The sequence below is a fragment of the Hemicordylus capensis genome, chromosome 8 (genome assembly GCF_027244095.1).
Source record: "Hemicordylus capensis ecotype Gifberg chromosome 8, rHemCap1.1.pri, whole genome shotgun sequence".
Lineage (NCBI taxonomy): Eukaryota > Metazoa > Chordata > Lepidosauria > Squamata > Cordylidae > Hemicordylus > Hemicordylus capensis.
This window is the reverse complement of record NC_069664.1, coordinates 10705028-10732582: the sequence shown is the minus strand read 5'-3', so window position 1 is coordinate 10732582 and position 27555 is coordinate 10705028. Positions and strand designations below refer to the sequence as shown.

General features: G+C 49.1%; 1 protein-coding gene across 1 annotated transcript; it reads right to left on the bottom strand.

The window, feature by feature from the left end:
- Positions 1–1827: 1827 nt before the first annotated feature.
- On the bottom strand, positions 1828–27553 carry LOC128333502 (N-acetylglucosamine-6-sulfatase-like). Its single transcript, XM_053268982.1, has 13 exons — positions 27115–27553; positions 20324–20383; positions 18875–19078; positions 17638–17703; positions 16566–16664; positions 15597–15761; positions 14547–14629; positions 13600–13718; positions 13185–13288; positions 10952–11053; positions 9046–9156; positions 4879–4986; positions 1828–2626 (listed from the first exon to the last, which is right to left on the bottom strand). Exons 1-13 carry the CDS (start codon positions 27487–27489, stop codon positions 2483–2485), a joined length of 1740 nt encoding a protein of 579 aa, XP_053124957.1. The 5' UTR covers positions 27490–27553; the 3' UTR covers positions 1828–2482.
- Between the last annotated feature and the right edge of the window lie 2 nt (positions 27554–27555).

Here is a 27555-nt window from a genome sequence, read left to right as displayed (position 1 = left end):
GGTATATAAATGTAAGTGCTATTGCTATTGCTATATGTGCTCAAGCTGCTTGCAGCTCGAATGCACACAGCGACAGGTGCCTAGAGCATTGTGGGATATCTGGAGGCCAGGACTCATTCAGCACAAACTGCACTCCCAGCATTTGTTGGTCCCTACCTTTCTCCCCCCTGCCCACCCAGTTGTGTGAATAGCCTCCTTGCATTACTTGTAGGATGAGTGCATGGAGAGGCTGTCCCACTGGAAACTTCCCACCCAGAAAGTGCAAGTTTCAGCCTCTTCCTAAAGTGCAGGAATTTGAGTTGGGTTTTGAGGTCAAGGTGGAGCCAATGTTGGATCAAAGACGGATAGAACAGGGTTTAAGTTGGGATTTTGATTTGTTGGGAGGACACAGTGGATTATCTTGGTTATACTTTTAGAATTTTAGCACGAAACATGCCGCTTCTTCTGGGATATTGAAACTGTAAGCTCATCTGGGCAGAATCTGCCTTTTTGTTTGTTTACCTTGCAGGTGCTGCAAAAATAATCAGGAAACAATGGACAGGAAACCAAAGGGAAAACACTAAATTGTCAACAGCTTTCAGATACCACATTCAAGACTTAAACCCACTTAGTAGTGAGCAAGACTCATTCAGCTTTGCATGATAGCTCAGTGGTAGAACATCTCCTCCCCATGCAGAAGGTCCCAAGTGAAATCCCTGGCAGCATCTCCAGGTCGGACTGGGAGAGACGCCTGCCTGAAACCTTGTGGAGCTGCTGCCAGTCAAGACTCCGTATAAGGCACTTCCTATGTCAGCAGAAGTTAAACTACCCTGTTAGGAAGATGCTGCTATTAACATTTCTGAAAGATCAAACTGAGGGAACATATCTGGAAACATAGCCTAGAAATGGGTGCGTCCTTGCATCTTTTATTTGTCTCAGAACTCAAAAAACCCTGCTGCCTGAAATGCTACGTGGTGTCGTGGTTAGAGTGCTGGACTAGGACCGGGGAGACCCGAGTTCAAATCCCCATTCAGCCATGAAACTAGCTGAGTGACTCTGGGCCAGTCACTTCTCTCTCAGCCTAACCTACTTCACAGGGTTGTTGTGAAGAGAAACTCAAGTATGTAGTACACCGCTCTGGGCTCCTTGGAGGAAGAGCGGGATATGAAATGTAAAAAACACTGATAAAATAAAATAATAAAACAAAATAAAATAATAAGTAATAATAAAAGTTAAAAAACACTGATAATAAAATTCAGCCATCCCAGGTCCTTGGGAAGGACTCGATGTCTGGATAAAACAAACCAGTCAATAACACCTGACTGTGTAAACAACAACATTATGTGTAAATAACATAATAATAATTACATGGTTACTCCGTGATATGTTGGCTGATCATCTCCATAAGTCCATATTCATTTTGCACCCCTTGCTTCCAGGCCTTTAAAGCCTAAGTGTCTCCACCTCTTTCCTAAAGATGAGATGTGTTGATTGCTACTTATGCAAATAGGTCTGAGATGGTAGGGATTGGTGTAATGGCCTATGATGACAAAGGCATTGATGCCTCCCCAAAGAAAGAAAGAAAGAAAGAAAGAAAGAAAGAAAAGAAAAGAGGAAAGGGCTCCATCCCACACTGTTTATTATCTTATTCTCTTCTCAGCTTTCCAGTGGCACTTGAGAACTGAAAACTGTGGCTCTTCTCAAATATCCAAAAGAAAACTAGCATAATAAAGTGGCATTTCTTGTAGGTCACCAGGCTTCGTGCAGTGCAGTGTGGGATGCCAGGTGTCTGTCTACTGGGGCAGAGAACAGAAGTTAGCACAGCAAATATGAAGGCAAGAGAATCTGTCCTAAAAACAAAGCCCTTTATTCCATTGTTTTTCACAGTACTAAGGCACAGAACCACAGGTGCTGGAATTAGGCAGCACCTTCCAAAGTCACAGCAGGCTAAAGGCAGAGTGAATCAACACTTCTAAGTGGAGAGCTTTGGAAGGACAAACAGAATCTCCAGATCTCACGGGGAGAAAAAGGAAGAGTTGGGGGCAAATATTGTGGCATGGAACAGGAGCCTGAGGATTGTAGGCAGACATGGGGGGGGGAATCCAATATCACCTCCCAGGTAAGTCAGGGCCATCCCTACCTGGCTATGGAGGACATCAGCAATTCTCAGCTTCTGGGACCAGCCTGGCCCCAAGTGGTGAAATCTGGCCTAATAATTGCCAACTCCAGGAGGCAAAAGGAGGGTGTGGGTGAGCAAAACAAGGTGGCAATGGGGCTGGCCATCAAATCATTTTTCCGGGGACAGAGTTTTGGCTTGCCCATCCAGTCTCCTCCTATCACTGTGACCCTCCAGCAAATAATTTGCTGTTCCTAGAACAGGTAAACTGCTGGATCAGCAGTGGGGAAAGGAAGCGGCGAGGCCAATAGAAATTGAGAGGGGGGCCCACGAGGAACTCCCGGGTCCCTTGACACAGTCCCGGAGCAAGGGCAGCGGCAGGAATCCTTAGGAGCGGCAGCTGGCCCCAGAGCAAGCTTGCAGCTTCATCAGCCTCCGATTCATCTGCTCCAGCAGCGAAGGGTCCACCATCTTGTGCAAGTTGAGGAGCTGGTGGGGGTCTGAAGTCAGATTATAGACTTCCAGAAAAGTCTGCAAAAGAAGTGGGGTGGGTGTGGAAGAGAGGGGAAGAGGGATAGGAGTCAAGAACTTTCCAAGAACAGGAGACTAAATCCTCGACGACTTCATCTCCAGGGATGGGGATGCAAGACAGAAGACCTTCCACACTGAAAGGAAGATCTTCTGAAAGGTCAAGAGACTGCCCTCTGTAGACACATACTGGGCATGTCCGAATTGTTATAAGACAGGTGTGGCCAGGCCAAGGCCTGCAAAGGCGAGGTGAGGCCGTTGCTTCCACAGCTGATTATTATTATGGCATCAGCAGGATGGCAAGATGACCCTGCTACTATGTTATGTGAGCATGGGCCATAAGACATATCATTTTGAAGCACTGGCATTAAGTCCAGGATTTACCTGGATGGACTCTTTCTCCGCTTAAAAGATGGAACGTAGGAAGCTGCAGACCATTGGTCTATCTAGCACAGACTGGTAGCAGCTTCTCCAAGGCTGCAGGCAGGAGTCTCTCCCAGCCCTATCTTGGAGACGCCGGGGAGGGAAGTTGGAACTTTCTGCATGCAAGCAGACAGATGCTCTTCCCAGAGTGGCCCCATCCCCTAAGGGGAATATCTTACGCGTGGGGTCTCACACATGGGGTCTCCCATTCAAATGCAAAGCAGGATGAACCCTGCTTCGCAAAGGGGACAATTCATGCTGAATAGCCCAAGACTAGATCTCCTCCATTGTTCCCTCTAACGGGGATTCACAGAAGTTGTTGTCTACAATTCCCAGAAACCCCAGCAGCAATGGCTTTTGATTGGGGATTATGGGAGTTGTAGTCAACAACATCTGGGAATCCCTGTTAGAGGGAACACTGTTCTCCTCCCATCTATAGTCCACACACACACACACACACACACACACACACACACACACACACACACACCACAGATTAACACTTCTGACTTAAGGGGACTCTGGAAATGCGGACATTATTTGTAATTATTGTGGACAACATGAACAAAAGAATTCACAAATTCTGCAGATGGAACGGTGATGACATGAAAAACACCTCTACCACGTGCCAACCAACCGATGTTATTTATGCCCGTGTTGTGGGAGCTGCGTTCAAAGCAGCTCTTTGGGACTGATCTGAGCCTTGCCCTTCTCCTCACACTGTGCAAAGTTTGCAAGAAGAAGCACGGAGAGAAAAGAAGAGGCTGTGAACACCCTCGCCTCCTCCCCACTCCATGCCACTGCCAAACCTTGCTAGGGTCACTTCTGATTGGGGACTGGCTCCCACCAGGGGGATGAGAAAAGGCAGCATTTGGGGAGGAAGACTGGTCTGTGAGAATGAATTGTCCCCTTTGCTAAGCAGGGTCTGCCCGATTTGTACCTGGATGGGAGACTGCATGTGAATGCTCATCCCTTAGGGCAGGGATTCTCGACGTTGGGCCCCCAGATGTTACTGGACTTCAGCTCCCATAATTCCCAACCAAAGGCCACCGGGGCTGGGGATTATGGGAGCTGAAGTCCAATAACATCTGGGGGCCCAACGTTGAGAATCCCTGCCTTAGGGGATGAGGCTGTAGTTGTAGAGTGCTGGACTAGGACCGAGTTCAAATCCCCATTCAGCCATGATACTAGCTGGGTGACTCTGGGCCAGTCACTTCTCTCTCAGCCTAACCTACTTTACAGGGTTGTTGTGAGGAGAAACCTAAGTATGTAGTACACCGCTCTGGGCTCCTTGGAGGAATAACAGGATTTAAATAAAATAATATATTTAAAAAATAAAATAAAATAGTTCAGTGGAAGAGCGTCTGCTTTACATGCTGAAGGTCCCAGGTCCACTCCCTGGCAGCTTCTCCAGGTAGGCCTGGGTCGACTCCTGCCTGAAACCTGGGAGAGATGCTGCCAGTCAGTGTGGACAATACCGAGCTAAATGGACCAATGGTCTGACTTGGTATAAGGCAGCTTCCAGGAGCCACTGCACCTTGGGCTGTCCCTGTGCAGTGGAAACACAGAGGCACTTCGGCACCAAGAAGCAGGAGCACAACTCGCTCGTGCTTCCTCTCCCACGGCATCAAGGTTCCAAGTCACGCTGCCTCCCTCGGGAGGTTGCACAGCCTAAAAGCCAACCACAACTTCCAGGCGGGCCAGACGCTCTGCCGTTCCAAGGGCACCTTTCCAAAGCATTGCCGCTGCCCGTGCATAAACTGTGGGACAGACCTGTAGTTCATGAAAAGCTGCCACTAGAAGGGACGGGGCCAGGAAGTGGCGTATTTTACCTCCGCATCAGCAAACTCGCAGTACTGCAGGTCGAGAGGGCTCAGCATCCTCACGCAGGCGTAGGTGTTATTGAAGGCATCCTCACACACGCAGTCGGGGAAGCATTGCTGCCGGAGGTGGGAAAGGGGAGAGATTTTTAATACAATCCCAACATCTGTGCGGTTTAATGAGGTTTTGAAGGCATCCGTGTTATTTTATTTATATACCGCCCTTCCAAAAATGGCTCAGGGTGGTTTACGTTGTTTTATTAGGCTGTTTTCTTATATTTTATGCTTGCATTTTTATCTTATTGGCATGACTGTCTGTTTTATTGCTTTGATATTTATTGCCCCATGAATTTACATACGATAAAGTGATACACAGAAATATATCAATAAATGAAACACACACACACACACACACACACACACACACACACCCCTACCTACCTAACCCCTGCCAAACCCACCGAAAATGGTCTGGATTAATGAGTAGGATGGGAGGGCAGATTCCCTCATCTCCTGCCTTTTCACAGCACTGTTATGGGCAAAGTGTGTAACCCCGGGAGTTCTCAAACCTGGGTCCCCAGATGTTGTGGGGACTACAACTCCCATCATGCCCTTTGGTCATTGGGGCTGGGGGAAGATGAGAGTTCTAACCCAACAACATCTGGGGACCACAGACTGAAAACTCCTGGGGTAACCCTAACCTGCCTTAGGCATGTGAAATCCAGGGGTGGGAGACAATTTGTATTAATTAGCATGGCCACTTAATGGCACAGCGAGGAAGAAATTGTCTGTTCGAATGGGAAACACCTATATCGGGCAGCAGCGATATAGGAAGATGCTGAGTGGTATCATCTCATACTGCGTGGGAAGAGACAATGGTAAACCTCTCCTGTATTCTACCAAAGACAACCACAGGGCTCTGTGGGCGCCAGGAGTCGACACCGACTCGACGGCGCAGCTTTAATTAGTTAAGCAGCAATGCAAGTAAGGGTGAAGGACATGAAAGCAGAGGTGCACCAAGGTAATTTTGAAGCCTGGACCTAAAGGCCTTTGGAGCCAGAGGGCCCCACCACCACCACCGCTGCAAGTTAATTAGAATTAATAGCTTTTAATTAGGATTAATTAATTTTAATAATTTGTTTTTATTGTGGTTTAGGTATTTTAATCTGTGTTTTTTACTATTAAAATGTGTACACTGCTTAGAGATGCACATAACAGGTGGTATAAAAATATGATAAACAAGTTCAGCATCATTTTTTAACATGTAGGTTCTTGAGGGCACAAACCACACCACCCAGGACAGACGAGAGGATTTGGGCCCCCCCCGGGGGGGGGAGGCCCTGGAGTTCGGCCCCGAAGTCCAGGGCTAAGAGCGCCTCTGCATGAAAGCAGTGTATAAAACTATGTACAGTGTGGGAGAAGTGCAGAGAGAGAGAAGTTTTTCTCCCTCTCTCATGATGTCGGAAGCCAGGGTCCGCGGCTAAAACTAAATGCTGGTGGGAGATTCAGGACAGGCCGAGGGAAGCCCTTCTTTCTACAATGTGCAGCTCAACTGCAGAATCCGATGCCACCAAGCTAGAAGGTTTTAAAAGGGGACGAGATAGATTTGGGGAGGGCAGACCCATCAGCGGCTACTGGATTGCAGTAGCATACCCCCAAACACCAGGTGCTAGGGAATGCCAACAGGAGGGGGCACCTGCCCTCTTCCCCCGCCCCCCAGCTTGTGGGTTCCCAGATGCACCGGACTGGCCACTGCTTCGGGCAGGATGCTGGAAGGATCCAGCAGGGCTTGTTGCTGGAAGGACTCAGTAGGACTGCAAACAGGGGCGTAGGAAGGCCAGAGTGGGCCCCGGGAGAGAAAGTGAAGATGGGCTGCCAGCCCCCACCCCCGGGAGGTGCAATGGGAAGAGCAAAGAGCCAGCTGCCACCCTGGCAGTGGGCCCCCCCACTTAGGGGCCAAGGGACATTTCTCCTCACCTTGTTCAATTATGTGCCGGTTATCACCGATAAAACAATTCAGGGTTCGGCACCCGAGTACCTTCAGGACCGCCTCTCCCGTCCCACTTCGACCCGCCCTGGGAGGTCGTCTCAGCTGGGCCTTCTCAGAGTTCCAGGCCCAGGGGAGGTGTGTGGGGCCCGGGCCCATGGGAGGGCCCTCTCTGTTGCAGCCCCCTCCTTATGGAACACCCTGCCTCCTGAGATTTGTAATGCCCCCTCCCTTCTGTCCTTTAAGAAGCTTCTGAAAACATATCTATTTTGCCAGGCTTTTAGTTTTGTGTGTGTGGGTTGTTGTTGTTTTAATTTATGTAAACCGCCTCGAGTCTAAGGAAGTCAGGATGTCAATAAATTTTGGGCTGTGTGTATACATGTATACGTGTGTGTGTGCGTGCGTGCATGTGTATACACACATACATACACACACACACACACACACACACACACACACCCCTAAATCTATATCTACACACACACCAGTTGCAGAGGAGCAACAGCAGGAGAGAGGGCATGCCCTCCCCTCCCCAGAGGCATCTGGCGGGCCACTGTGGGAAACAGGATGCTGGACTAGATAGGCTTCATTGGGCCTGATCCAGCAGGGCCATTCTTATGTCCTTATGGTGCAGGATGCTGGCCCCAAAGAGGCCAAGAGCAGAGTTTCCCTCAGCTCTGTGGAAAGCCGAGGGCATATATGGAAATTATGGGAAGGGCAGGGAGCAGACCCCCTTTGCATAGGCAAATACCAGGTCCATGAGCCCTGAGACGAGTAACAGACAGGAACGGAGAGGCCAGAACCGTTGGTGCTTAAATAAAATAAAAATAAAAGATTTGCAAAGCATCTTAAAACTGTTTATTGCACCTTGCAGAGTCTGCTTCATCAGATGCTCCGATTCAAAAAAGCTTGTGCTACAAGCCATTTGATCAGCATTTAAGATGCCCCAGGACAGAGACTTTCTTGCTTTGGCTGCCACAGACTCATGGCGACCCCACTGGAAGTTGTGGGCTCTACGTCTGGGGTTATGCAACAACAACAAATATTTATATACCACTTTTCAACAAAAGTTTCCAAAGCAGTTTACATAGAGAAATAACAAACAGACAGACAAACAAACAGACAATGGCTCCCTGTTCCCAAAGGGCTTACAATCGAAAAAGGAACATAAGCTAGACACCAGCAACAGTCCCTGGAGGGATGCTGTGCTGGGGGTGGGTAGGGCCAGTTACTCTCCCCTGGCTAAATAAAGAGAATCAACATGTTAAAAAGGTGCCTCTTTGCCTAGTTAGCAGGGGTTATGTTTTTCTGCCGCTTGAGGCAGCCTCTGCTCAGAAGGAAAGCTAAATGATGTCCAAAAGGGAGATGGTGTAGAAATACATGTGACCATCCCATGAAACTGATGGCCAGGAAATTTTAGAAGCAACTAAAGGAAGGACTTTTGCACATAGTGCATAGTTAATTGACAGAATTCTCTGCCATGGGATGTCGTGATGGACACTAGCTTGGAGGGCTTTAAAAGGAGCTTAGGCAAATTCAAGGAGGACAAGTCTATCAATGGCTACTAGTCTGGCGGCTAAAGGCCACCTCCAGCCTCAGAGGCAGGCTGCCTCTGAGTACCAGTTACAGGGGAGCAACAGCAGGAGGAGAGAAGGCATGCCCTCATCTCCTGCCCATAAGCTTCTTAGAGGCATCTGGTGGGCCACTGTGGGAAACGGATGCTGGACTAGACAGGTCTTGGGCCTGATCCAGCAGGGCTGATCTTATGTGCTTGTGCACATGCATGCATGCATGTTCTCCTGCTAACAGAGCAAAGAGGCACATTTTTAAAGCGGTGATTCTTTTTATTTAGCAGAGGGAGAGCAACTGACCTCCTCCCTCCCCAGCACAGCATCCTTCCAGTGGCTGTTGCCGGTGTCTATCTTATGTTTCTTGTTTCAGATTGTGACTCCTTTGGAGACAGGGATCCATTGTTATTTCTCTACGTCAACTGGTTTGGGAACTTTGTTGGGAAATGGTATATGAACATCTGTCATATTTGTATTTTTCTCTCTCCCCGCCAAACACACACACACGCACACACCGCATCGTGGCTGGGGACAATGCTAACTGCAGTTCAGCAAACCCGGGTGTAAGAGAAGACCCAGCCCCGTGCCCAGCGGCATCCGAGACAGCCGGGCATAAGTACTCACTGATACTCCTGGTCCCAAAGATGGGCAGTGGGGGTCTTTGCTGGTAGAGCCCTCTCCTGTATACTGCACCAGGAAATCTGCCCGCCAGTTGCTACTGTGTGCCTTGTTCACCTGGAAAGGAACATAGGAAGCTGCCATATACTGAGTCAGACCCTTGGTCCATCTAGCTCACTATTGTCTTCACAGACTGGCAGCAGCTTCTCCAAGGTTGCAGGCAGGAGTCTCTCTCAGCCCTATCTTGGAGATGCTGCCAGGGAGGGAACTTGGTACCTAGATGTTCTTCCCAGAGTGGCTCTATCCCCTGAGGGGAATCTCTGACAGTGCTCACACTTCTAGTCTCCCTTTCATATGCAGCCAGGGTGGACCCTGCTTAGCTAAGGGGACAAGCTCTCCAAATCTCCAAAGAGGAGATGTCTACAGGAGGAGACCCATGTTTGAGGGAGCAGCCTTCGCTGGGATGCTCCCTCGCCTCTCCACCACGGCCTCCAAAAACGATGTCCTAGTTTAACCCAAGGGCTCTCCCAAGAGGAGCCCCTAGATGTTGGTGGACTACAACATGGAATGATGGGCATTGTAGTCCAGCAACATCTGGAGGCTCCACTTTGAGAACCCTTGCGTTAAACCATAGCAAATTATCTCAGACTAAGCCCCAAATAGGTCTTCTGGCCCAGACCACACACCTATAAACACTGAGCTAGCGATAATTTATTTTTTTTTAAGGGAGCTGGCATTACTCCAAGGAACTATTCCCTTGAGCCACTGTGGCCACTTTTGAGTCCTCATCCATTGTGGCAGGGGATGATGGGAGCTGTAGTCCAACAACATCTGGGGATCCAAGGTTGGGAACTCTCCAGAACAAGAGATCCCAACCATGGATCCAGGACGGAACCTGAGCTACATTCATGACTGCCAAGGAACAAGGAACTGCCTAGGACTGCCAAGGAAGTTTCCCAGAAACACTTCACATTAGTCTCTCTCTCTTTTTTGTTGAATGAATGAATGAATGAATGAATCTATCTATCTATCTCCCATCTCCCGCTCTTCCTCCAAGAAGCCCAGAGCGGTGTACTACATACTTCGGTTTCTCCTCACAACAACCCTGTGAGGTAGGTTAGGCTGAGAGAGAAGTGACTGGCCCAGAGTCACCCAGCTAGTCTCATGGCTGAATGGGGATTTGAACTCGGGTCTCCCCGGTCCTAGTCCAGCACTCTAACCACTACACCACGCTGGCTTTTGGGAGTCTCTCCTGGCTGAAAACATGAAGCATAAATGCATACCTTGAAATTAACATGCAATGACAGGAGAACATTTAGTGTATTTTAGAGTGTATATTCAGTTCATGTAGGATGCCCAAGAAGTCTGGCTGCTGCCACCGCCCCACACCCCGAAAACACCCCAGAATCCTTTGCAATGCACAGAACCTCCATGGCAGAGTTCTGGGCAGGGGTTCCTCAACATAAATCTGTTACATTGGAAGCTGCCTTTTACTGAGTCAGACTCTTGTCCATCTAGCTTGGGGTGGTCTACACTGACTGGAAGCAGCTCTTCAAGGTTACAGGCAGGAGTCTCTCTCATCTCAGCCCTACTTAGAGGTGCCAGCATTTAACCTGGGACCTTCTGCATGCAAAGCAGATGCTCTACCCCTGAGCTATGGCCCCACCCCCAAAGAGGAATATCTTACAGCACTCACACACGTAGTCACCCATCCAAATACAAACCAGGACAAACCCTGCTTAGCAAAGGGGACAATCCATGCGCACTACCACAAGACCAGCTCTCCTCCCTGTTCTGTCCTGTTGAGGACAGGGTTGCCCTAAAGTCTGACCGCTATTGTTCCGTCGATAACAGCTTCCCTCTTCGTTTCACCGCCAGGCGCTGTTCTATCATATTCTGAGCAAGTTATTACCAGCAGGGGCAAGAAAGACTGGCCATCCATGGGGGTCTGAGACACATTGACTCCTGCAATGTCCAGGAAAGTGGGTCCAAGATCAATACTGAGGACAGGTTCCTGAGGCAGAGAGAACACAAGGAGGAATTACAGAGCAGTCATAATAAGATTCAACGCAATCATGAATCGTAAGATTCGACGCAAAAGTTCAGTGCAAAACGAGACTAACGACTCCCACCCTGGCCTAACATTCCCTGCTGGTGGAAAGCTAGTGTGTCAAAGCTATTAACCCCGCTTCCTCCCTGAATGACAGTTTTCTATATGCAGGAGTACATTTCACTACGTCTCCACTTAATAGGGATGTGCACAGAATGGGATTTATTTTTATACATTTGCATTCTGTTCTGAGCTCAGAATGGAACGCAAACTCCTGGAACATTCCGTTGGAACAATCGCTCGTGCCCAGAAAGTCTGGGGTGTTCTGAACTGTCGATTTGTACGATAACATGCCAAACAAGAAGCAAGGAGGCCGCAATCCAGTTGGAAGCCAGTGCCAAAACCAGTCCGCAAGGGGAAAACATGCCCAAATGGTGCTCGGAACACTTGAAACCTTCCAACTCTGAACGGGGTTGTTCTGTTCCGAGCTCGAAACGGGCCCTTCATATAAAGGGTGTTCCATTCCGAGCTCGAAACACTCGGAATGGCCCATTTCAATTGGGAACGTTTCAAGCTAGAAACGTTCTCTGCATCCCCACCACTGGCAATTTATCATCAAAAAAAGCCTTAGCTGGGGAATACACTATAGAGTTGGTGCATCTTAAATCACCAGAGAGATTAAGGCTGTGTCTGAAGAAACCTTTCTGCATATGGAGCACAGCTGAAGCAGTCAGAGATCTAGAAGATACTTTTACTCTCACACAAGAGTGTGTGAATCATAGGAGCATATCTTAGACAGACCACTGGTTCATAGTCAAGCATTATATCCCTGCTAACTGGGGAAAGAGGCACCTTTTACCGTGGTGATTCTCTTTATTTAGCAGGGGGAGAGTAACTGGCCCTATCCACCCCCAGCACAGTACTTCCAGTGACTGTTGCTGATGTGTGTCTTATGTTTCTTTTTAGAATGTGAGCCCTTTGGGGACAGGGAGCCATCTTATTTGTTTGTTGTTTCTCTGTGTAAACCGCCCTGAGCCATTTTTCGAAGGGCGGTATAGAAATCGAATTATTATTATTATTATTATTATTATATCCCAGGATTTGAACATAAGGAAGCTCCCTTCTGTCAAGTCAGACCCTTGGTCCATCTAGCTTAAGATTGTCTACACCAGGCCTGCTCAACTTAGGCCCCCCAGCTGTTTTTGAACTCCGACTCCCATAATTCCCAGCCACATGGCTATAGCCAGGGATTATGGGAATTGTAGGCCAACATCTGCAGGAGGACCAAAGTTGAGCAGCCCTAATCTACACTGACTGGCAGAGGCTCTTCAAGGTTTCAGGCAGGAGTCTCTTCTGGCCGTACCTGGAGAGACCAGGGAGTGAACCTGGAACCTTCTACATGCAGGCAAGATGCTTCTCCACTGAGCAATGGCACCATCCCTTATGGGGAATATCTTATAGCCCTCACATGTCCTCACCATTCAAATGCAAACAAAGGCAGACCCTACTTAGTAGGGGACAATTAATGCTTGCAACCATAAGACCAGCTGTCCTCCCCTGCCAGACCATAGGTCCATCTCGCTCAGGGGTTCTCAGACATGGGTCCCTGGCAGTGTTCCCTCAAACAGGGATTCCCAGATGTTGTTGACTACAGCTCCCAGAACCCCCCAAGTAAAAGCCATTGCAGCTGGGGATTCTGGGAGTTGTAGTCAACAACATCTGGGAATCCCTGTAAGAGGGAACACTGGTCCCTGGATGTTGCTGGACTACAATGCCTATCAACACCAACGGCCTTTGGCCGTTCAGTCCAACATCCGGGGACTCAAGGCTGAGCACCCTAAATTAGTCAAATTCCCCCCCCCCAGTGACTAGCAGAAGCTCAGGCCAGGGTCTTCCCCACTGGTGCCTGGATTTGCAGCAGAGAGCAACTCTCCAAAACCGTCTTACTCAGTCCCAATGAGAACCTCGGAGACACCAGGAATCAAACCCAGAACCTTCGGCGTATAAAGCAGGTGTCCAGGCTACAACCGAGCTGCAGCTTCTCCAACCAAGACATTCAGCCAGGGGAGGGGAGAGGAGGAAGAGATGCACCAACCTGACGGGTCTGATTCGGTTTGATGCCTGGGCCTCGCACAAGCAGCGGCACCCGGATGTCAAACTCATAAAGCTGCCGCTTGTCAATGGGCAGAGAAAACTGACCTGCAGAGGGGAGTCGGGGGGGGGGGGAATATTACAGGAACATCACATGAAGCTGCTTCATACCGAGTCGGATTGTGGGTCCATCTAGCTCAGAGCTGTCTACACTGACTGGCAGCAGCTCCCCAAGGTTTCAGGCACGGGTCTTTCCCTGCCCTACCCGGAGACCCTGCCAGGGAGAGGACCTGGGACCTTCTGGATGCTGTAGGCCTGAACAATCCTCACCCTTCCCACCCATTCCCCAGTGAGAGATGCTCTTCTACTCCCCCGAAGGCCTCTCTCCACAGAGGCTCTCTTGACATGTCTCAGCTCACCTGTGTGGTACCCATTATCTGAGGTATAGAACACATAAGTGTTGCTCAGCAGGCTGAGGGAGTTTAGGCGGCCCAACACCTTCTCCACCATGTCGTCCACAGACAGCAGTGTCTGCCACCTGGAAAGCAGAAGAGGGACGCCATCGAAGAAGACTGAGCATACATGGCTCAGAAGCAGACTTAGCCCCCCTTCAGGTTCCCTCTATGCCCCAACGCCGCACTGCCAGTGTGGCATTTACTAGCGTCCCCAGTTTATATCAGACCTCTTCAGACATTATGTTGAACACTTTTATGCAGTGTTCCCTCCAAGAGGGATTCCCAGATTCTGTTGACTACAACTCCCAGAATCCACGAGCAAAAGCCATTGCAGCGGGGGATTCTGGGAGCTGTAGTCAACAACATCTGAGAATCCCTGTTAGAGGGAACACTGCTTGCACGCATAGTTATTTTATTTATATACCGATGAGATGACGCTCTAAGCACACACCCCTCCCTCAACTTCTATGTAGGAAGCTGCTCCCTACTGAGTCAGACCTTTGGTCCATCTAGCTCAACATGTGGGTCCCCAGATGTTATTGGACTTCAACTCCCATAATCCCCAGCCCCAGTGGCCTTTGGTTGGGAATTATGGGAGTTGAAGTCCAATTACATCTGGGGACCCACAGGTTGAGAATCCCTGGTCTACACTGACTGGTAGCAGCGCTCCAAAGTTTCAAGCAGGAGCGTCTCCCAGCCCTACTTGGAGATGCTACCAGGAATTGAACCTAGGGACCTTCTACATGCAAAGCAGATGCTCTACTACTGAGCTATGGCCCCCATCTCCTGAGGGGAATATCTTACAGCAAACAGTGCTCACATGTAGTCACCCATCCAAATGCAAACCAAGGTGAACCCTGCTTAGCAAAGGGGACCCCCCCCCCCCCGCAGTGTTCTGAAGGCGTCCTTACCGGGCTCTGTAGACACCGTCCAGGAAGTCAATGGATGTGTTCAGCATGGGCGTCTTGGCTTGCCTCACCAGCCAATGCTTGTCCTGAAAGTGGAAGAGCATCTTGGTGGTGGCCCCAGCCAGACACTTGGGTCCAGCAACTGTGCAGGACCCACGACGTGTCCTGAGACACAAGGCCAAAACAGGGCCGGCTGTTCCAGCACAGACAGCCTTTCACTCCCACATCCCCTCCTTCCCTTCCTCAAGGAACCACGATGGCCGGTGCTTCCATGATGGGCAGCCTTGGGCCATCCAGGCCATCACAATCCCTCTTCACACAACCAGCCCCCGAGCGGGATCTCTTCTCCCCTTTCCGCACTGTCAGCGCCACCAGACTTGACGGGTGTCTGAATGAGGCTTGAGAGTGTGAATTAACGGCACACTTGGAAGGAAACAAAGCCTTGATAAACTAATGTAAATTTGGGTAGCAGCTTGCCTTAACCTGCCAGGGGGGCATCGGAGGAGGCAGCTTGAGATGCTCTGCTCTCTCCCACCCTGCCTGCAGTCTGGCCATCTGTCAGGTAGAGCTGCGCAGTTAACCAGGCACTGGACGCTGGGACCTTCGGGAGGCAGAGCAGACCATCTTCCACTGAGCTACAGCTCCATCCCTTCTTCAGGCATGGCTGGGCAACTCCAGTTGTTGCTGAACTACAGCTCCTATCATCCCCCGCCACATTGCGGCGGGGGATGATGGGAGTATTAGTTCAACAGCTGGAGGGCCAAGTTTGCCCACCCCTAAAGGAAAATATCTCAGAGTACCCACATGTGGTCACCCATTCATCAGGTCAGCCATGCAGCTCTACCTGAAGAATGGCCAGCCTGCAGGCAGCTTGGCTCTCGGGAGAGAGGGGCCACCACACGAGCGGCCGGGAATCAGAAACAGCTGCACCTCCTTTGGCGCCCCCTGGCTCCTTAGGACGAGCAACGATCGCCGGAATTCGAACCGGGGAAATCCCACCGGACAGCTCCGCTTTCTTAGGCGACTGGTCAGTTGAGATGCTTGGGCACTCACCTTCCCAAAGGTATTGAAGCTCCCATTTCGGGGTGCTTTGACGTTGTTGTAGGCTGACTTGTAGTGGGGGGCTGCGGTCCATGGGGAGTGGGCGGCGGGCGGGGCCAGCACCATGAGGAACGGACGGCGAGATTGCTTCTCCAGGAATTCGAGGCTCCGGTTCGTCTGGAAGAGATGGTGGCGGATGGGAGAGGGCAGAGAGAGCAAGGACTTGGAGGGAGGAGGAGGTTCTTAGAAGGGGCCTGGACAATGCATGGAGGTCTATCAGTGGCTATGGGTCTGGTGGCTATGGGCCACCTCCAGCCTCAGAGGCAAGATGCCTCCCCATACCAGTTGCAGGGGAGCAACAGAAAGAGAGGGGGCATGCCCTCACCTCTTGCCTGGGGGTTTCTCGGTGGGCTTTACAATTATTTATGTATTTAACTAACATACTCGTATACCGCCCAAAACCCAAGTCTCTGGGCAGTTTACAACAAAATAATTTAAAAGGTTAAAACATTACAGCGATTTAAAATTTTTTAAAAAGTTAAGACTATTAAAAAATCAAACAATTAAAAAAGCATCTAATTAGAAGCCTGGGTGAACAGATGTGTCTTTAAAGACTTTTAAAAAGCTGAGAGAGATGGGGAGGCTCTTATTTCAGCAGGGAGCATATTCCAAAGCTTCGGGGCAGCAATGGAGAAGGCCCGTAGCCGAGTAGCCACCACCAGAGGAGTCGGTGACAACTGCAGATGAACCTCTCCTGATGATCTCAATGGGCGGTGTGGTTCACAGCAAAGACGACGAAGAATATACATGCAACCCACCTAGAGACTCTTGATAGTGGGTAGTATACAAATATGTTAAATAAATAAATAAAATCTATCTATCTATTTTTTTCACGGTGTGAACAAATATATTGGACTAGATAGGCCCTGAGCCTGACCCAGCAGGGCTGTTCTGATGTCCTAACCCACAGGAGGGACTCACGAGGAGGTCGGTGAGATAGTCTTCTTCGTAGATGGCGCCATGTTTCTCTTCACGTCCATTGGCTGAAAGGGTATAGTTATAATACTTGGAATTCCCCACCTGTCAGAAGAAAGGAACATAGGAAGCTGCCTTATTTTGAGTCAGACCATTGGTCCATCAAGCTCAGTACTGCAGTGGCTTTTCCAAGGTTGCAGGCAGGAGTCTTTCTCAGCCCCATCTGGAGATGCCAGGGAGGCAACCCGGAACCTTCTACTACTACAACAAATATTTATATACTACTTTTCAACAAAAGTTCCCAAAACGTTTTACATAGAGTAATAATGAATAAATAAGATGTAAACAGGCAAGCATGCAGGTGCTCTTCCCAGAGCAGCCCCATCCCCTAAGGGGAGTATCTTACAGTGCTCACACATGTAGCCTCCCATTCAAAGGCAAACCAGGGCAGACTCTGCTTAGCAAAGGGTGATTCACGTTGCTTATTAATCCTTACAAACATCTCGAAGTAGGGCTGGGAAAGGTAAAAAGGTAAAGCTGTGCCGTCGGGTCGGTGTCGACTCCTGGCGCCCACAGAGCCCTGTGGTTGTCTTTGGTAGAATACAGGAGGGGTTGACCATTGCCTCCTCCCGTGCAGTATGAGATGATGCCTTTCAGCAACTTCCTAAATCGCTGCTGCCCGATACGAGTGTTTTCCATAGTCTGGGAAACATACGGGTGGGCATTCGAACCGGTAACCTCATGACTGCTAGGCAAGTCACTTCCCCACTGCGCCATTAGGTGGCTCAGGGCGCGGAAAGACCCCTGCCCCAAACCCTGGAGACCTGCTGCCCCACAGTGGCACAGACAGAGCAACAGTCTGACAGTACACGGCAGCTCCCTACACGGAGATCTGCCCACCACCAAATCTACATGTGGCCATTTTTCACGTCCAAGAAGCCTGAACGGTGTGCTGATCACACCCAGCACAAGGTGATCGTGTCTTAGGAATCCCATCTGAAGCGAGCGCTCCATTCAAGCCATCCTGCATACTGGATCACCCTGTCCACTGGCACTAGGAAGAATGAAATCCACTCACCAGACCCAGCCATTGGTTCCAGCCCATGGGGACATGCTCAACGCCTCCTGCGCTGGGATCTCCGTACTGTAAAGGGAAAGAGGAATTCCCAGTCAGATGCAACAGACAGAAATGGGATTTTAAGAGTAAGAGGATGAGGGAAATACATTACTCATCTATAGCTAAGTCAGGGTTCTATATATAACAAGGGTTAGTTCCTGAGCCCACTGGGGTGGTGGGTACCATCTAGGGATACGGAAGCTCATGTGATTTTTGACAAGGTCTACACCCCTAGGCAGCCACCTAATGGCGCAGCGGGAAGTAACTTGCCTAGGGAGCAAGAGGTTGCCGGTTCAAATTCCTGCTGGTATGTTTCCCAGACTATGAGAAACACCTATCTCAGGCAGCAGCGATATAGGAAGATGGTGAAAGGCATCATCTCATACTGCACGGGAGGAGGCAATGGTCAACCCCTCCTGTATTCTACCAAAGACAACCACAGTACAGGGCTCTGTAGCTGCCACAAATCGACACCGACTCGACGGCACAACTTTACCTTACTTTATGCCCCTAGAGATGGAAAATCGGTGATTGCACTGCAGTACATTTAGCTTGCAGTGTGGTCTTTGATTGTCCTGGCCTTCAAGCCTGCAGCAGCCACATTTGCCTTGAAACGTTTTAAAAACACAAAAGCTATTATAAAATTGCATCGATGTTGTCAGAGGAATGAAAATGAAAATGGGAAGGAATGCCCTCCAAAGATTACTCCATGGAGAGTACATTTGTTCTCTGTTACACTAACCTGACCCTTTCCTCTGTGCATCTAGGAAGATGACTGCAATCTCACCCTCATTGTTTAGGGGTAGGGGTGAAAAAGGTGATGACATAGAGAAATACTATTTATTTATTTGATTTCTAAACCACCGCTCCAAAATTGGCTCGGTGCAGTTTACAACAAAACCTATTTTGTTTTATCTATTTTCCATCTCGGGGGGGGGGCGAGGGGGGGGGAGATGTTGCCAAAAATAACGATGAGCACTCGTCCTCTGAGATGCTACTGATGCCCAAAGTTTATGGGACCGTCTCCTGGACTAGGGGGCCATCTCGAAGCAATCCAGCTTTTGTTGGGACTACACCTCCCATCACCCCCCGCCTTGTGAGGAGATGATGGGAGCTGTAGTCCGACAAGAGCCGAAGAGCCTCAGGCTAGATCGTGTGCAATTCAGACAGAACTGCCTGCGGAGGACCATCGCCTTACCTGGTTGAGATACTTGCCAGCATAGAAGGTCTGGTAGCCTTGTTTCTGGAGGTACACGGGGAAGGTGAAGGGCTCCTGGGACTTCTGCCAGAGGAAACTGCTGCAGTTGCCCTCCAAGGAGTTGTTCCTCACCAGGTGGTTGTGAGGGTAGCAGCCGGTCAGGATGCTGCTTCGGCTTGGGCAGCACAGTGGGGCCACTGTGAACTGAAGGCAAGCACTTCATCCGACACTATCCATTTCTGTCCATCGCCTCCAGATCACCACCTCTCCGCTGCCCTTCCTGGGAGTTTTTAAAGCCTCCTGCCCGAAATACATGCTGGAAGAGTCTATCTGATACATTCTATTAGGATTCTATTAAATATCCCCTCCTTTTTTAGGTGCAGATGAACGGGAACCTTTCATTCAGAGAGGAGAGGTGGTCTTGTGGTAGCAAGCATGACTTGTCCCCTTAGCTAAGCAGAGTCCGCCCTGGCTGCATATGAATGGGAGACTAGAAGTGTGAGCACTGGAAGATATTCCCCTCAGGGGATGGAGCCACTCTGGGAAGAGCATCTAGGTTCCAAGTTCCCTCTCTGGCATCTCCCAGATAGGGCTGAGAGAGATTCCTGCCTGCAGCCTTGGAGAAGCCACTGCCAGTTTGTGAAGACAGTACTGAGCTAGATAAACCAGTGGTCTGACTCAGTATATGGCAGCTTCCTATGTTCCTAAATATCTCATCTAAAATGTTTGGCGAGGGAATAACTGTTATTTGAGAGAGGAGAGGTGGTCTTGTGGTAGCAAGCATGACATGTCCCCTTAGCTAAGCAGGGTCTACCCTTGCATATGAATGGAGAGTAGAAGTGTGAGCACTGTAAGATCTTCCCCTTAGGGGATGGAACTGCTCTGGGAAGAGCATCTAGGTTCCAAGTTCCCTTCCTGGCATCTCCAATATAGGGCTGAGAGAGACTCCTGCTTGCAACCTTGGAGAAGCCGCTGCCAGTCTGTGTAGACAATGCTGAGCTAGATAGACCAAGGGTCTGACTCAGTATATGACAGCTTCCTATGTTCCTAACCTTTTCCTGTCAGGAAAAGGAAGGGGCTGAGCATATGCTCAGTGGCAGAGCATCTGCTTTGCATACAGAAGGTCCCAGGTTCAATCCCTGTCAGCATCTCCAGGTTAGGGCTGGGAGAGGCTCCTGCCTGAAACCTTGAAGAGCTACTGCCAATCAGTGTAGACAATACTGAGCTAGGTGGGCCAGCAATCTGACTCAGTAAACGGCAGCCCTTTCCCATCACTTCAATAATTCCAGCACCGGATGTCAACCCGAGCCAGCTCTTTATTCTGCAACAGATTCTGCCTGGCATCAAAGGTGCAAGGAGAAGGATTAGCCCAGGGAGTGATGGATTTCCACTGTACCCCAAATTTCGATTGCACAGACCAAACTTTAGGGACATGGCAGAGATACTCACGGCGTTGGTGAAGGAGGCACCTGACTGACCAATGAGCGTTTTTGTCTTTTTCATGGGAATCTGAAAGTTAAAACAGACAGTCATGTCGGGATACCTACCTTGAAAAGATGCCTGCAAAAACTTACTTCTGCTGACCCAACGACTCACAAATGCTTATGTTATGCATGTACCTTGCTGTCAAACAACTTCCGATATTTTTTTTGTTAAAAAAAAAGGCCTTGCTGTGAATTTTATCTTCCCACACAAAGAAACTTCTGTGCCCTCAACTGAAAATTGAAATGGTGCCCAAGTCCATTGGGACCAGTGTTCCCTCTAACAGGGATTTCCAGATGTTGTTGACTACAACGCCCATAATCCCCAAGCAAAAGTCATTGCAGCGAGGGAGAGAGAGCAGAAAGATAAGGTCAAGGTAAAGATGTGCCCTTGAGTTGGTGTCGACTCCTTGTGACCACAGAGCCTTGTGGTTTTCTTGGTAGAATACAGGAGGGGTTTTCCATTGCCATCTCCCGCGCAGTAGATGATGCCTTTCAGCACCTTCCTATATTGCTGCTGCCCGATATAGGTGTTTCCCATAGTCTGGGAATATGTTCCCCATATTCTGAGAAACATGCATGTTGCAAGGTTAGTAATAATAAACTTTGTCAACTGCCACATAAAAAAATTGTTCTCTGGGCAGCTCACAACCCAACAGGGAACATACAAAAAGTTGGGTGGGTTTGGGGGTGGAAAAACACCCCAAAAGGCTAAAGGTGGGCCTTTAAAGGTGGTTGAAGACAACTGGTCTAGACGACAGCATGAACAGAATAGGCTTCTTCACATGACTGAGGGCAGGGGAGGAGGACGACCCAGCCTGGGTAGAAGAGCTGGCTGTGCGCTTGGTTTTTCATGTTTATTTATATTTTTATTAGTTTTCTGTATGCCAATGTGACTTCCAGTTCATCTTTCAACATAGTTATACTGTAACATCCATGTTTGCTCTCATATAAATATTTTCTTCATATTTGTATATCTAGTTATTATATCCTAGTCCTTATTTCATCACCAAAATAATCCTTTAGTTTCATTACTAAAACAAATTCCCCAACTGCTATTTTTACATTTCAAGTCCCGTTGATAAATCCAAATTCACATTGTTTTTCGTGTGCCACAGAAAGGGTTTCCAATCTTCTAGAAAACTTTCTATATAGCCATCTCTTACTAATACAATAGGTTTTGCCATTTCTGCATATTCATATGCCTTCATCAACCATTTTTCTCTTGCTGGGATTTCCGCAGATCTCCATTTCTGCGCAAGAACCATTCTAGCCAATAAACAGATTATACATTCTAGTAATTAGTTTTGCATCACTTTCACATAACTCTGTTTCACATTTTGATTTCCAATCTTCAAAACCTATTTTCGGTTTCCCGTGTGCTTGCAAACATCAAGGTAGGAGGCGGAGAGAGTGATCGTGTGCAAGGCGGCAGCTGGGTAGGACAGCTGTTCCTCCTACCCTCAATAAAAAGCTGGAGGCAGAATCTGGGTAGGGCACAATTTTCCTACCTGTGAGCACTGTAAGATATTCCTCTTAGGGGATGGGGCTGCTCAGGGAAGAGCATCTACCTGCTTGCATGAAGAAGGTTTCCAGTTCCCTCCCTGGCAGCATCTCCAAGTCAGGGCTGAGAGAGACTCCTGCCTGTAACCTTAAAGTAGCCGCTGCCAGTCTGTGTAGACGGTCCTGAGCTAGATGGACCAAGGGTCTGACTCAGTATATGGCAGCTTCCTATGTTTCTACCCAGCTGGCACCTCACACGCTATTACTCTCTCTGCCCCCTACTGTAATGTTTGCAAGCACTCGGCCAAAAATCAAGAGCGTGCCCAGCTCCCCTACCCTGCTGCTGGTTGTACGAACACACCTATTATCTTCCAGTTTACAAGTGTGTTTTTTAGTCCGTCTTATTCACGTTGCCACCAAAGATCTTCTGCAGGATCCCCACCGCTCATTAAGATCACCCCTGCTAACTGAGGAAAGAGGCCCCTTTTTAACATGGTGATTATTTTTATTTAGCAGGGGGAGAGCAACTGGCCCTCTCCATCCCCAGCACAGCATCTCTTTGTAAACTGCCCTGAGCCATTTTTGGAAGGGCGGTATAGAAATTGAATTATTAATTATTATTATTATCATTATTATTATTATTATCATCATCATCATTCCTCCAGGGGCTGTTGCTGGTGTCTTTCTTATGGTTTTTTTTAAAGACGGTGAGCCCTTTGGGGACAGGCAGCCATTTAATTAATTAACTTCTGTATGTAAGCCACTTTGGGAACTTTGGTTGAAAAGCGGTATATAAAATATTTGTCGTATTCATATCAGGAGGGGTCCATCTATGGTGGCAATGGAGTCGGGCCTTCTCAGCAGCCACTCCTGCCTTCTGGAACACGCTCCCCATGGATGTCAACTTTAGAAGCGTTTAGGAGAGCCGTAAAGACTACTACTAGTAGTAGTCATAATATCCACTACGAGCCATACTTTACTAGCTGCAAAGATCCATTCTTTTAGCTTGGCCTTCAACAGATTTTATATGGTTTTCCAAGTGTTTTATGTTTTTAAAAAATCAAGTTTTAATTGTTAATTTTAGTTGTGATCTGCCCTGAGTTGGCTGGATTGGCCAGTACACAAACAGTCAAATAAAACCAGCCAAGTGGCTAATGCACACACATCCGGGGCATGCTTGGCTGCCTGCCTATCCCCATGATCTGGTGTAATATCATGCACCCTGCCCCACAGATACAACTGCACTTCCCCATTCCAGATAAAAGAACTGAAAGTTGGGCCACTTTCAGAGGGCAGATGTGCTGCTGGGTGTGCCTGGTCAACTATCTCTTTCAGAGAAAGGGGTGGGGTGGGTGTGTGCATGCGCTTATTTAGGACCTCTTCCCTGGAAGTAAAGGTTCGGATGATACTTTACCAGACTGCACGATTAGAAAGCAAAAGTAGCAATAGTGTGCCCATCGTGACAGCTTCTGCAGACACTCCTGTCATGTGGGTTAAGTCAGTCTGGCAGTAGCGGCCATGAATTGCCCCCTTTGCTAAGCAGGGTCTGCCTTGGTTTCCATTTGGATGGGTTACTACCGATATTCCCTCTAACAGGGATTCCCAGATATTGTTGACTACAAGTCCCAAAATCTCCAGCTGCAATGGCTTCTGCTTTGAGGATTATGTGAGTTGTAGTCCACAACAACTGGGAAATCCCTGTTAGAGAAAACACTCATTACTACATGTGAGTGCTGTAAGATATTCCCCTTAGGAGATGGGGCTGTAACTCAGTGGTAGAGCATCTGCAAAAAGGTCCCAGGTTCAATCCCTGGCAGCATCTCCAGGCAGAGCTGGGAGACACTCCTGCCTGCAACCTTGGAGAAGCTGCTGCCAGTCAGTGTAGACAATCCTGAGCTAGATGGACCAAGAGTCTGTCTCGGTAGAAGGCGGCTTCCTAGGTTTCTATGGGAATCAGAATCATTTTATTTACAGCCATAAGCAAAACAAAATTAAAACTTTGAAATGCTACCAGGCATAAATGTAAAACATGAAATAACTGAAATGTTTCTGTGGGGACTATTCACATTTTGTCTAAGCCCTATTTATTACTACTACTACTACTACTACTAATAATAATAATAATTATTATTATTATTATTATTATTATTATTATTATTATTATTATTTATTCGATTTCTATACCGCCCTTCCAAAAATGGCTCAGGGCAGTTTACACAGAGAAATAACAAATAAATAAGATGGATCCCTGTCCCCAAAGGGCTCACAATCTAAAAAGAAACACAAGATAGACACCAGCAACAGTCATTGGAGGTACTGTGCTGGGGGTGGAGAGGGCCAGTTACTCTCCCCCTGCTAATGTTCAACACTCGTACAAATGTACAGTTATTCATACATTATGTCAAACACAGAGACAACACTACACTTCCTATCTGTACCATGCATCTGTGCAGTCTGTACCCAGGCTTGTGTTTGTCTGGCAATCCCTGTTAGAAGGAACAGAGATCGCAGGTACAAGTATTCGCACAAACACACGCACAAGTGTGTGCAGACACCTCCCCCTCGCACAACATAATGCCTCGAGAGGGCTCTAATCTCACGCCAGGCTGCTATGTGCCAGCCCCAACTCCTGAGTAAATAACAATGAGTCTTGCTCCTGAGTAAACATGAGAAGGAGAAGGTTGTAAGGCTTGCCTAGGAGCAAACCCCATTGATGTCAATAGGGCCTACTTTTCAAGGAAACACACACACACAGCCAGGCATCTACAAACCCACCTGCCAGCTCGCCAGTGGTGAGTGCCCCAAACCCTGGGGCAGGCAGGGCACCCAGCACCACACAGGTCTCCTCCCCGAGGTCTCCTCTCCACTGCTATTTTTGAGAAGGTCAGAAACAGCAGGGATCCTTCCCAAGGAGCCAGAGAGGAGTTCCCCCTGGTTCTCGCCATCTCCCTGTGCAAATGACAGAAGACCTTCTTCTCCCCTAAGCCCTCTGCCTATGTGCCAGAAAAGGATCTGGGGTGTGTGTGTGTGTGTGTGTGTGTGTGTGTGTGTGTGTGTTGGGGGGGATTGCTGTCAGCCACAGATAACAGCTGGCTGGTGAGCTAAGCCTAAGTTTGTGGATGCCTGCAGCCATTGCTCAAAGAAGCAAGCCTGAGCCGGAAAATTTTAAAGAGGTCAAGCCTTGCCACATGACCAACTTCCTATGGTTTCCTCCTCCAGCCCATGATGAGGTCCAAGCAAACACCACAAACCCACAGTGAATTAATTGTCTAGGTGTGAGATCTCTGTGTAAGGTCTGCTCACTACTATTATTTATATACCACTTTGTAGTAATAATAATAATAATAATAATAATAATAATAATAATTCAATTTCTATACCGCCCTTCCAAAAATGGCTCAGGGTGGTTTACAAAGAGAAATAACAAATAAGATGGCTCCCTGTCCCCAAAGGGCTCACATTCTAAAAAGAAACATAAGATAGACACCAGCAACAGTCACTGGAGGGGTATTGTGCTGGGGGTGGATAGGGCCAGTTACTCTCCCCCTGCTAAATAAAGAGAATCACCACGTTAAAAGGTGCCTCTTTGCCCAGTTAGCAGGGGGCAATGAAATGGTTCTCAAAGTGGTTTAAACAGAAGAAGGTGGTTCCCTGTCCCCACAATCTTTAAAAAAATGCATACAAGGTAGACACCAGCAACAGGAATATGTTGCAGCTGAATAGGGCCAGTTGCTCTCATAAGACACAGGAGAGGTGAGCTGGTCTTGTGGTAGCAAGCATGACTTGTCCCCTTAGCTAAGCAGGGTCTGCCCTGGTTGCATCTGAATGGGAGACTTGATGTGTGAGCAGCATAAGATATTCCCCTCAGGGGTTGAAGCTGCTCTGGGAAGAGCATCTAGGTTCCAAGTTCTCTCCCTGGCAGCATCTCCAAGATAGGGCTGAGAGAGATTCTTGCCTGCAACCTTGGAGAAGCCGCTGCCAGTCTGTGAAGACAATACTGAGCTAGATAGACCAAGGGTCTGACTCAGTATATGGCAGTTTCCTATGTTCCTAAGCTGCCTTCTACTGAGTCAAATCCCTGCTCCAACTAGCTGAGTGTTGTCTACCCAGACTGGCAGCAGCTTCTCCAAGGTTGCAGGCAGGAGTCTCTCTCAGCCCTAGCTTGGAGTTGCTGCCAAGGAGATCTTCTGCATGCAAAGCAGATATTCTTCCACTGAGCTACAACCCCATCCCCTAAGGGGCATGTCTTACAGTGCTCACAGGTAGTTTCCCATTCAAATGAAAACCAGGGCAGACCCTGCTTAGCCAAGGGGGCCAGTCATGTTTGCTACCACAAGACCAGCTCTCCTCGACGTGCTATACCTCTCCCCCTCCTTTTCCTAGTCAGCAGGGGATTGAATCATGCTGCCAAAGTCCTGTGACTGTTTCCCAACCTCCACCAGTTGCATGCAGAGGGCTGCTAGGCAGGTGGGCTGGGGTGCTTTGGCAGCTCACTGGGCACCCACATCTCAGCACATGGATCGGGGCCTTTTTTTTCTACACCCACAATTTATTTATTCTACAAGTATAACCCTGGAGGGCCAAACTTCCGCGGCCCTCTCTCTTCCTGCCTAACCTACCTCGAAGGGCTATTGGGAGGAAAGAATGAGGAAAAAGAAGAAGCAGGCCTCTTCCTTGGAGCTTCTTGGAGGAAGGGCTGATACATATTTAAATAAGACCAGTCCCTACCATCAGCTTGGCAGCCCCAACATACACTGGACCAAGAGGCACCTTTTCTCCCAGTGGGGGCTCCCTTATATTTAGAGGGGGACAGCAGCTGACCCTCTCTTCAGCCCGGTACAGCGTTCCTCCCCACAGCCCTTGCTGGTGTCTTCCTCAATTTTCTTTTAGATTGGGAGCCCCTCGGGGGCAGAGAGTCGCTTTAAGTGGCACAGCCAGGAAATGCTTGACTAACAAGCAGAAGGTTGCCGGTTTGAATCCCCGCTGGTACTATATCGGGCAGCAGAGATATAGGAAGATGCTGCATCTCAGACTGCGTGGGAGGAGGCAATGGTAAACCCTTCCTGTATTCTGCCAAAGACAACCACAGGGCTCTGTGGGCACCAGGCGCCGAAATCGACTTGACGGCACACTTCACCTTTACCGGGGGCAGAGAACCATCTTTCCCCGGGCTTTTGCTGGACACCCCGCTTTGAAAACCTCTCCTTCCAAGCGCTATATAAAGTCTCCCATTCTGCCCCGGCCTGAGTCGCTTACCATCCCTCCGAGCTCTACGTCCTGGTCATCCGTCAGGATCAGGACGATGTTGCCCCTGCTCCCTCCTGCGGCCGCCGTGGTGGTGGCCAGCAGCAGCCAGGTCGCGAGGAGGGCCAGCAAGGGCCCAGGAGGGCTGCCGCAGCGCCCCATCGCGGGGTGTGGGGAGAGCAGGGCTGGCGCCCCACCTGGGCAGAGGCGGCCACCGAGGGCGCCGCACGGCCACTTTGCAGCGCGCGTTGGGAGAAGACAAGGGCTGCGAGATTCAGGAAGTGCAACTTCCCGCCGGGTCATATGATCTTGGTAGCCCAAACCCCCCCACCCCTTGGCTTCTGCCCCCGCCCATCCCATCTGGGGCCGGGCTAGGGAATCTCCCATCGCACCAGCTTGGGGGGCCGCGGAGGCACTTTTGCAATTGCAGGAATCTGCAGGAATCACTTTCTG

Coding starts and splice junctions, on each gene's coding strand:
- LOC128333502 (XM_053268982.1), bottom strand. CDS start 27,489: ATGGGAGATTCCCTAGCCCGGCCCCAGATGGGATGGGCGGGGGCAGAA. Junction 17,704..18,874: donor CTGGCAAGTATCTCAACCAG/GTAAGGCGATGG, acceptor TTCCCTTTACAG/TACGGAGATCCCAGCGCAGG. Junction 13,719..14,546: donor GACGGTGTCTACAGAGCCCG/GTAAGGACGCCT, acceptor TCTGCTTTCCAG/GTGGCAGACACTGCTGTCTG.